Genomic DNA, 14,265 nt, shown 5'->3' on the forward strand with positions numbered 1-14,265 from the left:
CCACAGAGCAGCGGGGGGCGGGATACAAACAGCTGAGATGATGTCATACCGTAAACGTGTTGTCGTGCGTCTTACTGGCTTTGAGGAGGATTTCGGTGGCCTGCTGTTGAACCCGATCCCTGGCCGCCTCCAGCTCGCACTCGGCCTCCTTCTGACGGATCTCCACGATCTCCGAGTTCTGCGTCACCTCGTCCAGCTGCTTGCTTAACTCCTGAGCAGAGCGAAAAAAACTAACACTCAATGCTAGCGACCGATGTGAGTGATCGATGGACGCCATCTTGGTCACTGGAGATCAGGACCTGCCCTCAAACCTGGAGTGACTGGTCCAAAGCCAACACATGAACAGATGCTTCCTGCTGCGGCGAGACAACGAGAACAAGGCGTTAATTAAACTCCTCTCAGCTTCTCTCGTGTCGCTCGTTTGCTGGCAGCTCTCTGGAGACCCTCAGAGCACCCAAGAAGACCACCTGACTATGTTCAATCTTTGATGCCTCTTCTTGGTCTTCTTGTTCTGGCTCAGATAATTACGCCTCCAGAGATTTCAGCAGAGATTTGCACGTCTCCGCGAGGAAGAGTGATTAGAGATGACGCAATGAAAGGTGCATTGTGGCGACATGAAGATAAAAAGTGGCAATAAAGACAAAAGGATGCCAGCACCATGGGCTTACATCTAATCCACGATGGACTGGGATTAGGCGCTGTGTTCATACGAGCAGGCTGGCATTAAGAGAGTATTAGCATATTAGCACAGAGGATGCATCATACAGTCAGGCTGGACTGGAGCACTGGAGGATTGTGGGTAGTGTAGTGCTTTAGGAAAAGCACATGTCAGACACGCCCCTTGCGAGCTAAGGATGGATGAAGTCGCACTCGCCTTGACGGCGCTCTCCGAGGTGGCGAGCGACGCCTGCAGCTTGTGGGAGCGCTCGCGGTTCTCGCGGGCCTCCTCGCTGACGCGGGCCAGCTCGGTCCTCAGCTTGCCCAGCGTCTTCTGCAGCGCCGCCTCCTGCGTCTGGAACTCCCGCCGCAGCTCCGCCTCCGTGCGCTTCCACGCCAGCAGGTTGTCGGCGGTCAGCTGCTGCGTTCGCTTCATGGCCTCCAGCTCGCGCTCGTAAAAAGCCTGAGCCTGGAGACAGAAGGAACCTCCAGATGATGACATGGCGGCACGTTTAGGAGTGATGCAGATAAATGTTTTTAGATTTTCTTCTGCTAGATGTAGAAAACCAGATCCAGATAAAAGCCCTCCTTTAAGCTCCCGATTGGGTCGAGCCTGGGTGGGGGTCTACGTGCGTGTGTAGACCCGAACCAGAAGATCTGCTGTACCTTGCTGAGTTTGGCCTCGTACTCGTCCACCAGTCGCTTCTTGTCCTGTTTCAGCTCCTCCACGCGCTCCGCCAGAGAATCCACCTGGAAGGTGAGACACAACAAAGACCCGTCAGCATCGTTGTCCCACTTCCCTCCGCCCCCCCCCCCCCCCAGTGTCCCGCCTCTGCCCGCTCCATTACCTCGGCTTTGTGGAGCTGACCCAGTTTCTCCTGATCTTTGCTGTAGTTGGCGTTCTGGCTCTGGTGGCTGCGGAGGAGCTCCTGGATCTCCTGCCTGTGCTGAGCCTTCAGCTCCTCCAGCGCCACCTTCTTCTCCTGCTCGAACTGGGACTGGGCCGTGCCGAAGGTGCGCAGCTTCTCCTCGAAGGAGCGCCGCATCTCCTCCACCTCCCGCGACATGGACACCACACGCTGGGTGTGCTGAGAGCAAGACGGTGATCGACCATTAGAGGGTTTCTCGTGAAGCCAGGAACATCTAAACATGCCTGGAGCTCAACATCTGGCCCATTTCCACGTATGTGGACTGCCAGGAATGTCATGTTTTCCTTGGGGGTTCCACGGTTTGCTTCAAACCATGCCAGCACCTCGACCTGGTGGTCTATGACGTGCCCTCGTGCAAGGCACTATTTAATCAGTTAACCCACTTAGCCCAACAATGCGGTTCCTGGACCACGGGGCGCTCTAAAAGGACACGGGTGGGAAATGAAGCGCACCTGAGCCTCAGTGCACAGTTGCAGGTCTTCCACCCTCTGACGGTAGTTTTCAAACTCGGCCAGGGCCTGGCGCTTCATCCTCTCGTGCAACTCCATGGATTCCTCCAGAGACTGGATCCTCCTCTTCAGGTCCATCTCGTCGCTGATCTTGCTCTTGTACTGTACGGAAATGGACGCCAGAGATTTTACCAGCAGCCATTCCAGCAGGGCGGAGCAAACGCCACGCCCGCTAAAGGTCCGAATCCAACACACTTTCCTAAAACCTAACCGGGCTGTCAGGAAGTAGCAAACAGGAAGTAAAGAAGTGGAGCTGTAATGTTGTCAGACATATGACACACGTTAGACGGATGTTCTACCTCCTTGGTGAGGAGCACATGAGGTGCCATTGGGGGAGATGCAGATGAAGCTGAATAATTCACATTCAAGCGGATGAAACTTGCATGAGAGCTCATTAGGAACGTGACAGGAACACGACGATAGAAGCTTCCGGAAGCTTCCAGACGCTTTCATCAAGGGAAGAAATGGGATGTTTAGGAATTACCTGTAAAATCTTCTCCCTGGTTTCCGACAGGATCTGCTGCACCTCCTCCTCGTGCGCCTCCTTCAGCGTGGCGATGGCCGCCTCGTGCTCGTCATTCTTGGTGTTGAGCGCGTAGATGACCTGCATGTTGAGAAAAGCGTTGAGTAAGTCATGACTGTGGTGGGACTGAGACCTCCTCCAAGGCCACAAGGGGCCTCCATCGTGATGCCAAGCATTAAAGAAGGGTTGTGGACAAGCGGGATACGGCGGTATCGGTAGCAGCCTCCTGGATCGATAAGACTCAGCCTCCATTCTTACATGAACGGACTGTAGGCTAGCTAGCATGTTGTTCACCATACGTATGCACATTAGCACTCAAGGTCATCAAATGATCAAATCCCACCTTTACAGTATATAATATATATAATACAAAAGTAGCCAGCATCTGACCCGGCAGAGCGACGCGGCGCTGAGACAAGACGAGCATCAGACGGCGGGCCAAGCATCGCTTCCCAGCCTCCATCCAAGCAGGAAGCTCATGAATGAGACAGCAGCTAATGCTGTTTTTGGCCGCGGATAAAAATAACACCACGTAGCATCGCTCTGACCCAAACATCCACTGCCAAGAATAAGAGTGGGCCGGGGAGGAAAGCCGGAAAATCTCAGGGAGGAGATTCCCTGCTCTGAAGGGCGGACATTCTTGTTGTCGTAAGAAAGTCAATAATTCACAGGCCGTAGCAAGCGGTGGGACATTTGTTGACATTAGACCAGACTGGAAAAGCAATGAGGACCCCCTGGTGGCCATCCTTGGTAGCGGCTTTGCATGTCTGACTAAAGACGCGAGCAGCCGCCATGTTGATAAGCTCATCCGGCCAAGCAGAGCGAGACTTTAATTACGATGCACGGCCGCACCGAGCTAATTATGTGATGGAATGCAAATGTTGGCTTTAATGAACAATCAGCCGGTGGGCTCGTTGGCGTATTAAAGGCAATAAAAGTGCATCAAAATTCACATAAACGCTGCTGCTGCTTGTTAGCATCAGTCATGTAAGATGAAACTTCAACGTTAAACCTGACTTAAAGGTTTTTAGCTTTGGTGACATGTCGAGGATCTAAACAACTATACCAACATAAACACCAGAAGGTTCTCACCTGGAAACAAGAACGGATGTAGAAATATAACGCCATGAACATTTTACCATTCCCATTCCCTAGTGAACTACTAAGCCTGCGTAAGACCTGGCTAAGGAGCGATTACACAAGGACACGGATCAGGGGGCTTTTGGTCTCGGGGACAATGGATGAAGGCTTGGAAAAGACAAGCTCCTGGAAGCAGAGCAGGAGGAGAACAAGGAAATCCTCCAGTGGGACTTTGCTAACTGGCTGTACGACCTGACCTTAAAGCAGGTTCTCCTCAGGTTCGCCTCCTGGAGCCAAACGCCGATGATGACAAACATGGAGGCCAGGACGTCTACACCGGTCCTGTGAGATCACCTTGGACCAAGGAGTCAGGCTCATACCCCCTACTGTTCCTTTATTCTATTTTACCGGGCTTTCGGGTTTTGGGGTTTGGTCTTAAACTTTTGCTCATCTGATGAACAGCATATTCCACTTCAATGCTAGTTTGGATTTGGATTTGGATTTCTTGGTCCAATTCAGTGACGTCACAATCTCTCCTTCTTTTAGGCCGTGGAGGCGCCAGCTCACCGAGACCAGAATCACTATGAAATATGGACGGATAAAAATATCTTAATGTCTGTCTTACAATAAGTAATAAGTATTGAACAAACACCAAACTGTCATCTTCGGCATTCCCATAGCGTTCCAGCAATCATCAATGGAATATCTTAAGCCTGCTTGCAGGCTAATTTAGTTACATTTTCCTTCTCCTCATTGCAAAGCAGCTAACATTGACGTCAGCGAGCAAAAAAAACCTCCAATGAGAACAATCATCTCCTGGCGCTCCTGCTTCAACATCCTACGAGATGATGCTGTTTCCTGGCGACGCTGAGTGGAATTTATGCGGAAAAAAAGGACGATGAGGTTTAACGGTTTCATGTCCTCGAAGTTAACCACACGGTTGGTCTGCTATGCTGCTGACTCCAGATAAGAGATATTCCAACAGGAAAGAGGAACGCTGCCTTTGTAGCCCCCCCCCCCCCCACACACATGATTACTATCCAGGCAATGAGCCTCGATTCTCCATGCGGCCTTTTATGTGGCAGCCGTGAGCTGCCGGTACGCCAGGTTTCAAACTCTTGGCATAGAAACAAACCTACAATGAAGTTACAGATGTCCGCCATCTGCTGGTGTAAAACAGGAACTACAGGAAGCATTCAAGTGATAACTCCATGGTTGATGCGCTGAGAAGATGGTGAAGAAGAAGCATGTTGCTAGCCACGTGAAATCTTGACGGCCATGACGCAGCACATCCCTTTAAAAACAAAATGGCGGTTGTGCCATATTAGGTCCACAGACCACAGTCAGACTAACATATTCCTATGTTGGGTTATTAATGTGTGCGCTAACGAAGGAGCGAGGCTGATGGAGGCGAGGCTGACGCAGGCGGGACGTCTGCGCTTGGAAGCACTCGGGAATGGAGCGCTCCATCCTGGGAGAAGCCTTGGCGGCGCTCGATGGAGCGGGAAGAGGGAAGGTGTGCTTGACTTTCTAATTTCATGCCACCCTTAGTTTGACTGGCACAAGCTTTATAGCCACACGCACGCACACACACACACACACACACACACACACACACCATGACGCTCTGTAAGCTAAATTAGCTTCCCTTATGCAGACATCAGGATCCTTTCCCTTTATTTCTAATGAGTAAGTAAGTTAGCTTACACCGTGTTCGACTCCGATACGACATAGGAATCAAACTCGAATATTCGATCATTTGTCATAAGACCTTCCAAGAGACACCACATTTATCAACATCAATCCAGTTATTTCCTGACTCGGAACAAAAATGGACAAACTGACAACAAGAAATGATGAAAACAAGAAACAAACAACAACCCAACCAAAGAATCAAATCAATAAACCAAAAACCAAAGAACAAAACAACAGAGAAACGGATCACCAAACAAAATAAACACATCAGCAAAGCAGCCAATCGATGACCCAGCCAGTCTACACCATTATGACCAGCAAACGAACAAATGAAATACCAAAAATGGAAACCAGCAAACAAACCAATCAATGACCAGGGGACCTAAACAAACCTCAAACCTTTGCCGAGGTTCAACTAAGCAACAAAACAGCCAAAACAAGAATGACCCAATCAACCACCCCCCGCCACCCCCCAAAAGACCAAACCAATCAAATGAAGGAACAAATCCAATCCCCATCCAGACTAAACCAATCACTGAAGGAACAATCTGATAAAGGACCACCAAAGAAGGAACCAATCAGCAACCATCCATGTACTTAATGTAAGTACATTCATGGTCTATGTCACGACGACAAAAGATGGCGAAACGCCAACCAACTGACCCATCGGGGCTGTACTTGTTGGCGTTGGAGTGCAGGAAGTTTTCAGTTTTTTGTCTTGTCGAGTCTTCAAAGGTTGTTAGGACGGCTTCCTGTGGAGGCTGCTAATATATTTAGAGCTGAGGGGGGAGGCTGTAATTACCTGCAGCACACACAGGTGAGCAGGGGGGTGGGGGTGGGGGGTTGAATACTGGATGTCTCACACACTCACACACACACACACACACACGCACACGCACACTGCATAACAGAGCCTGGCTTTTCGCAGGCGTTCCATTCCAAGGCCACCAGCCTTATAGACTGTACGTATACAGTACAGTCCCAGCATGACTGGCAGGTTTCCATGGCAACTGGGCCGCTGCCGGTGTAAAAGGGAAAGTGCTCGAAGAAGCTGATGGAGAGGAAGCTGAGTTAACAAGCCGTCCATGATGACGCAAGGAGAACGGGACCTCGATCAAGGGTTCTCCATGCAAAGTGGACATGACATAATGAAATGAAACCATGATGGCCGTGTGTTTCATGGGGGAATGTTTTACTGCCTTTGCTGCTGCCATGCAAAATCAGGTCAGATGAGTCACCAACGGCGAGCGGCTCAAAGCTACAAATCTCTAATCCAGCCTGGCCTGACGGCGCCATGTCACTGTGCACACGGCCACGGCGACCGTAGACACGGTAGACCGTAGACACGGCGACCGCATCTGCATACGTGGCGGACGGAGCTCTGCTTCGTCTAACTGGATGGGGCGTCGGGCCTCTTAGATCTTGTCTTATTTGTGTTGGAGTTTCCTGCAGTTCTCTTTCCTCTCGTGGGGCCTCAAATAACTTTACTTTCGCTGCACCTGATTGCATCTGTGAGAGCAGACTTACGTTCTTCCAGGCTGGAGAATAATGACCGTACAAAACCCCAGTAGAGAAAGCAGACCTGCGTCCTTTCCGTTAAAAAAAAAAGACTATTTCTGAAAGGTTTGGCGTGTTGTTGCAGCAAATGTATCATGCCTGGGATTCATCTGTGGAATTAAAAAAGACCTGATGACGGTGGAGTCCAATTAGGCAAACAAACTCAACTAACGAGTCCTAGCAGCAGCGTTTCCATGCCAACAGTGGTGGAAACGGCATCGGATGAATAATTCCGTCCATCCTGATATTGTTAGTGTCATACGCTGTATCTGACACAGCTTCAAGGAGATCCTCGTCACGTAGCGTCCAAAACCTTCAACAAAACATTGAGGGCAACAACAGCACTTTTCTTTGACTCATCCCATCAAACCAACAAACATGAAACAACGCAGCCGTGACGGTGCCACCGCCCCCACGTGACCAAAGACCATGTTACACTCAGGCCCCCCACCCCCACCAGCTCTCAGTCAAGCAGGTTTATCTCAGAACTGACGCTTTTGTTAACCGGGTCCTCTCGCCCCCGCCGAGCATGATGAAACGCAACATACGACCAGCGCTAACACACAAAACACGCAGGCTGCAGGCTAGCACAGCACTGCACTGACTGATGGCAGCGCTAATGGAATGTGTGTGTGTGTGTGTGCGTGTGTGTGTGTGTGTGTGTGTGCGTGTGTGTGTGTGTGTTCAAGCTGTGCAAAGGAAGCCGCGTTGTGACCTCCTAACGCTTCGCCTCCACGATGATCATCATCCCATTCACAGCGTCTACAGCTGACTGCCGCTTTTCACAACCAACTCCCACTGGAAGCCATGGAATTAGAAATCGTCCGTTACAGGGTCAAACTATGCCCATCATAACACCTTCCTTAAGTTTCCCGGTAGGGATGTCTGATTATGCTGGCCTACGATGAGATATCACATCACATCAAGACATGACATGACACATAATGACATGCTGGACAATATCAGATATCGGTAAGGAAGCCATTATGGAGCATCTTTATATACAAACGATGTTTTAAGTGAGGCAGTGTAACTGGCACAACATTTCACATAACCTCCGGTCTGCTATGTTCTTGTCACACAAAAAGCCAAAGAAAAAGCAGAGTTAAACCTTTGATTGTGTGCTAATTCTGCATTAGCATTGAGCTAATGTTGACATCCATGGCGTACAGAGCACACTAGCATCCCTACTTTAATGTGAGAGTGAATATGGATTTTAATAAGCAATATACGGTGCTGTACGCTGTCCAATGCAAACAGGCAGGCAGCTTATTGATTCAAGAGAGAAAGTGCTGAGTCATGCTCTGGCGACTGCGACACCTCCCCGATTATATTTTTTTTAAACGGACATCCATCAGAAGGAGGCGGCAAGGGCTGATGATGGATTGCAGCGGATATTGCATATATTCCAGATACTCCAGATATTCCATATACTCCATATATTCCAGATACTCCATATATTCCAGATACTCCATATATTCCAGATGTTCCATATAATCTGCTGACAGAGCAAATCTCGTTATGTCAGAACTTTGTTTTGAAAATGAGTCCTTTTCCTGGTTTGCTGTAACCTTCCCCTCTATCCTCCAACCAACACGCCCCACTGTGTGTAGCCCCGCCCCGTGGGGGTCCTAACGCTAGCCTTGGTAGCGCCCGGTAGCGCTACAGGAGCCTTTTTGGTCCAAATCACGGACTCGTTAAAGGAGACCTACGCTCCTTTCGTACTGAGTTGCGGCCTCGATAGAGCAGCAAGAGTTTGCTAACGTTTCTGCACATGCTAATAGAAAGCTAAAAGAGAGCAGTAAACTCCATGAAACGGCGAGGCTAACGCTAAATGAAGCGGCTAACCAACATGCTGAAAAGGAGCAAGAGCCCCCCCCCCCAAACATCTTGTGACACGCCAGCTGGTGGCAACAAGAAGTCAGAAGTCGCCGCATGCGTGCGCCTCGATGGCGCCGCACGGGCCAGCGACAACAGATGGCTCGCGCTCGCCGCCGGCCAATTCGCCGTTTCCGGCCGCGGCGTGGCTTCAAACGGTACGAGGCTCAGATGTGCCGCTGGCGGGCGTGCACGGGGGAAGTCACGTGCAACCAGGCTTCGTCTGCTCGAGCTGCTGTTTGACGGCCACGGCTTGACCCTGGAACAGACTATTTATGTGGGGAAATGTGTTTGCCAACCAGCTGAAACTGATCGTAGTATTCCACCTTAAACGTTGCAGGGAATCAGGAAAGAGGAACTACTTTGTGTTTATCCGTTTGGAAAATTGGGATATTGGGATATTGGGACATTGAGAGAGCATCTTTTAGCGACTGTGCTGAAATTGAAAGGATGCCACCTGGCAAGCGAAGGAAGCATCAGCAAAGACATGAGACTCTCACGGGCTCAGCTCGCCCCCCCCCCCCCCCCCCCCGGGGGCACAGCAGACCAGCACCCCAAAAGACCGCATTGGCATCTTTGCAAAGGATCTCCGCAGATGCTGTACCTAATGAAGTGGCTCTCTCTGAGATCTTTGTGGGCGCCGCCAGACCTCCAGCTTGGTGATAATGACACACTAAAGCGCTAAACAAGTTTCGACCCGCTTGCAAACACTTTGCTGTCTCGCTGGGGGAGGAAGCTCACCCCCACCCTCTGCCCCCTCCCCCACTGGCTGAAAGGACAGGAGGGCTGTACTAAAAACACTCATCAAAGATCCTCTATGGAAGGCCCACTCTGCTGCAAAAATCCTAGTCTCTCACTCCCAAGTTTTGAAGTGAACTCTCAGGCCGCTCTGATGTCATTCCCGGGATGCCAGTCACACAGGCCTAAACATCCGAGGAAAAGCATCCATGTCTACTTGCCTCATTCATATTTCATCGCAACGAGCATAAAAAGCACAACAATTAAGAATTCAGCGTGTGCCAGCACAGCAACATTGCAAAGCGTTGAAATAAAAACAAATAAGAGAGCAAACAGCAACAAATATTAGGTCAAGCATCACGTGGGTATCAAAGCAGATGATTGACAAGGCCTGGAATCAGCATCAACATCTCAATGGCGGCAACCATTGATCCATCAGCACTGTGATTAATGTGGTGGCTAATGACCCAGTGCCTGCATGCTGCTGATGGATGCAGCATCGAACACACCGCTTTCACCTTCAGCCAGCTGACGTCTCTCTTGGTGGGATTAACAAAATGCACACCAGACTTCAATCAAGAATCGGCCAATTTGAGACTTGCCCGCCATTCGGCTTCCAGGCATGCTGATTTTGTGATGTTTCAAGGCGGTTTTACCAACATGTGGTGCAGCTTTATACTTCGGCATGTGTCTTAGGCAACACACTGGATGCCCTACCACCCCAAATTCCTCTGGCACTTTGCTTAATTTATCGCTCTCTAGCGCTTAAAACCGCCATCCAGCTGCAAACACAATAGGAACACTGCTACAGAAATGTGGGCATTACGAGCGCCGATAGCACCAAGAGATTGCTCACATTCGAGGAAAATTCGAACGGTCGTCGAGCATTTGAGCAAACTCCATCACGGGGAGTTCAAGCGTTATATATGCGCATTTCCTAACGGAGTCTGGAGCCCAGCTGTGAGACCGGCCAGCTTGTCGGGGTTGCTGAGGGACGCAAAAGGCCTCCAAAGATCCGCGTCTTACCTTGGTCAGCTGGGCGATCTTCTTGCTCATCTTCAGGTGCAGGTCTTGGGTATATTCCATGGCCAGGCCGGACTGGAAGGAGGATGAGGATGAGGTGGAGGAAGATGATGAAGTATATTTCCCCTGACCGGCAGGGCAGTAATACTGCTGCCATCCCGACCCAGTCGCCATCTTCACGATGATGCTTCGAATGCTTGATGGAGATGTGAGCTTCAATAATTGAAAATTTAAAAAATAAACTTGTGTGCACTAAAAAGGAAAAGATGATTTTTTTAAGCAAAACGGTCAAAAACGCGACGCATTGTGTCGGCGAGCAGAGCTAAAAACGCTCCATGGTGATGGTGGTCCTGATGAGGGAAGAAGGAAAAAAGGTGACGGTTGAATTCTAAGCTCCGGAGAGGTTAGCGACGACCATCCTGACCGAGGCCGGCCTCAGCGCTCCGAGGTGCGGGCACGGCCAGGTTCACCTGCCGCTGACGTGCACCGGAAGTCGGGCCGCCTCCGTCTGGCTCCCTCGTCGGTCACCTTGGAGCCCAAATCGGGAGCCGACGAGCCGGATTGGTCCTCCTCGGTGCTCCCCGGCTACATGGAGGTGTCCGATGGACGCGACGGTCGGAGAGCCTCTGTTGCCATGGATCACCTCAACACTCCGCGGTGCGTTCACTGACGGTGGGAGCGGCGATGCCTTCGCTGACTGTCGGACAAAAGACAACTCCACTAATATGCTCCGCAATCATTTTGGACATTCTGTCTCGAGTCCGGGACATTTCTCTTGCTAAAGGCTAAAGGTGACACACCCGCACAGCCTATTTAAACATCACGTGGGATCACACAAATAAATAAATGCTTTGTTGTTGTTGAGTAAAAATGTGATAGTCAAAAGTATTCACTGATTAGTAGTAATATTTCCATAGTAGTAGTATATATTTCCCTGCATTGTTACATTAGGCATTATGTCATATTCACGTGTGTTGGTCCCATCATCACTCATATCTTCACCTTCTTATTCTTCTCATTCATGAACAGCACGTTCATGTTTGCTCACCCTGTCCTTCCCTGTGGGGAGGTCACATGATGCGCACAAAGCTCCCACGGTCAGTGAAGGCAGCACGCGTCCCTCAGCTCATCAGCCATCAAAGCAGGACCGGAGGACGATAAAAAATAGAAAGCGACGACCGGAACGGCGGCCGGAGGCGCTGCAACACGCTAACGTCGTCGTGACGCAGAAGCTTCTCCTTCGTCTGCTTGTCTTCTTTTTACGCTTTCCATGGATGTTCCTGCACGGGTGAAGGGAGGGGGGGGCAGTGATGGCAGAGCATTCAAGCGCTGATGCAGGGACTGCTATGATCTGCTGTGATGCAGTGTTATATCTTTCACAGACGGATAAGCGCGGCTTTTTCTTCCAAACAACCTGAAGGTACCTTCAAAGCGGATCCACACGGACGTGCTACCACACTTCCTGTGGCTGACCCTCCAGCATCCACTTCCTGTGGCCGTCTCACTTCCTGCTGCTGATGGAAGAAGAAGACAGACATGGAGATGGAGAGAAAGATAAAGGAGGAGAAGAAAGATGAGAAAGAGGACGACTATAAGAAGGAGGAGGAGAAGAAAGAGTAGAAGATGAGAGAAGACATGGAAGAACAGGAGTGGAATCCATTAGCATTGTAGTCCGAGTGAACCGTTCCACGTTCTATCGTTATCAGAGCGGTGGATCTTCATCTGAGAAAGCTATCACTAGCCTTCTTCTTCTTCTTCTTCCTTCTACCAATAGGCTTTCTCCAGATCTCCAAAGACACCATGCAGCTCCCTCTGACCTTCTCTATGAACATTCCTAAAGCAAATCCTGCATCTGTAGTATCTTTGTTGGCATGAATCCATACTGCTGCTCCCAGATGCTGACTCTGCCCTTAGTCTAGCTTCAACTACTCTTCCCATAACTTCATGCTATGGCTCATTAGCCATTAGCCATCACCCTCGGGCTTAAAAATGGCCTCCAACACACTTCCTGAGGCATCTTCTCACCACCCAGGATCCTACTGAACAACTCGGTCAGGAACTCTGCTACCTCTCCTAGACACTTACCTCCACTCTTCATCCTTTTCAATGCTTTTCTCACTTCCTGTTTACCGATCTTTGCTACTTCCTGGTACACGGCAGACATCTCTTCTACTCCTGCGCTGTGCACGTGAGGCCGTCCACGTGATGCCGTCCACGTGCACGGCCTCCACCAAAACAACAATAGACGTCATCTGGTCTTGCTAGTTGCAGACTAAAAGACCAAAGAGCATCTTCTTTTCTTCAACTAATCTGTCGCTGAGTGGAAAGTTTAGGACTTCAAAAGCTGCAAAAACTCTTTTTCGTTTCTCCTGCTTTCCAAAAACGTAAAAGCTGTTGAAAAGAAGACAGAAACAACAGCAGATGAAGTCACGCACAAACAAACCAACAAGGAAGAACATCCTCGGTGGAAACTTTTAGGTTGATGTAAGAAAGGTAAAGCCCGCTGCTGGAAGCCGCCAGTAAGCAAACATAATTTAATCCTACAGGAAGAAAAAGTTGACTTTAAAAAGTGAGTCCAAATGATAAGCTTGTTCTTGTGGTAAAGAAGAGCTGTGGTCGTCTGTCGCCCTCTAGTGGTTTAAACGTGGAATTGCATCACAGTTCATTGCACGTTTGGAATGAAAAACTAAATTAAAAACACCAAACCACGTAATAAAAGATCTTTTTATTCACAATAGAAGTGTACCAAATATAGTTTATTAAAAAGTCTGCAGCTTATTCATCTCGTGTGAATCCACAAAGCGCAGAAGATCTTTATAGAAACGTCCAGTGGTCTCCTGCCACTATGGAATATTTGCAATCATTCTCCATAATATTTAGAATTTTATGAACACAAAAACACATTTCCCACAAATTAACAACATTTCATATGAAGACAAAAAAAGTATCTATGTGCAATGGAATGATTGTGGTCACATAAATCTTGATTTAAAATTAAGTTAAAGAAAAGGATGATTAAAACAAGAGCTACGTTACTGCTTATGTATCATTAGCTAAAACACAAAAGTAGTTAGGTGCTACAAGAATGAATGTCAGACGCAGATTTCTCTTTTAAACCCTTTTAAAACCAAGACCAACCATAAAGTAATGTCATATAATCATGGAGCTTCCAACCTAAAAATAACTTCAGGAACCCTCCACTAAAGTATTACTAAGGAACTCTGCAAGTGCCCAACATGTTGAGCAAGGCAGGATGAAATAAAGCAAACTTGTCCTCGCCTTGTTGGACCGCTGAACAACCCACGTACCCAAAAATAAGAAATATTTCATTTCCCACGGATTTCCAAATTAAAACGTCACAACTGCGAAAAAAGTCTGAAAAAATGCCAACAAAGACATCCTATTTCCTGTGTGACCAGAAGGCGGCGCTGTCCGAGGAAGACAAGAGGGAAAATAAGACGGAATAAACTGAGAAAAACAGGAAGACAAAGAAATCGTCTCATTTGAAAACAAAACCATTTCTTCACATTTAGACGGTACATTCACAACCTCTCTCCCAAACTTGACGTCTACTTCCTGCCGTTCGCCGCCACGTTAAACCGACGGGCAGCTCTGCTCACGTCAACGATTATTTAGACTGGAGCAACAGCACCCTCCGGTGGTCGGCTTGCAACAC

The 14,265-nt window shown here is 49.0% G+C and overlaps 1 protein-coding gene across 4 annotated transcripts in view; it reads right to left on the reverse strand.

Annotated features, from left to right (window-relative positions):
* Window positions 1–11,834, reverse strand: part of fam184ab (family with sequence similarity 184 member Ab) — a 29,855-nt gene extending 18,021 nt beyond the window's left edge. The window contains exons 1-8 of one of the 4 annotated variants that reach the window (XM_058064305.2): window positions 11,638–11,834; window positions 10,593–11,286; window positions 2,580–2,699; window positions 2,039–2,197; window positions 1,506–1,745; window positions 1,324–1,407; window positions 875–1,126; window positions 76–211 (exon numbers count right to left, since the gene is read on the reverse strand). In XM_058064305.2, the coding sequence (XP_057920288.2) occupies window positions 76–211; window positions 875–1,126; window positions 1,324–1,407; window positions 1,506–1,745; window positions 2,039–2,197; window positions 2,580–2,699; window positions 10,593–10,763 (1,162 nt within the window). In that variant the 5' untranslated portion in view covers window positions 10,764–11,286; window positions 11,638–11,834. Of the gene's footprint in view, window positions 1–75; window positions 212–874; window positions 1,127–1,323; window positions 1,408–1,505; window positions 1,746–2,038; window positions 2,198–2,579; window positions 2,700–9,952; window positions 10,132–10,422; window positions 10,446–10,592; window positions 11,287–11,637 lie in introns of those variants that run through there. The other 3 variants (XM_078794516.1, XM_058064335.2, XM_058064323.2) reach the window with 3 other exon arrangements.
* Window positions 11,835–14,265: the final 2,431 nt, after the last annotated feature.

This window comes from Doryrhamphus excisus, linkage group LG11, assembly GCF_037039965.1.
Source record: "Doryrhamphus excisus strain RoL-2023G ecotype Guam linkage group LG11, RoL_Dexc_Guam_v1.1, whole genome shotgun sequence".
In the NCBI taxonomy this organism is placed as follows: Eukaryota; Metazoa; Chordata; class Actinopteri; order Syngnathiformes; family Syngnathidae; genus Doryrhamphus; species Doryrhamphus excisus.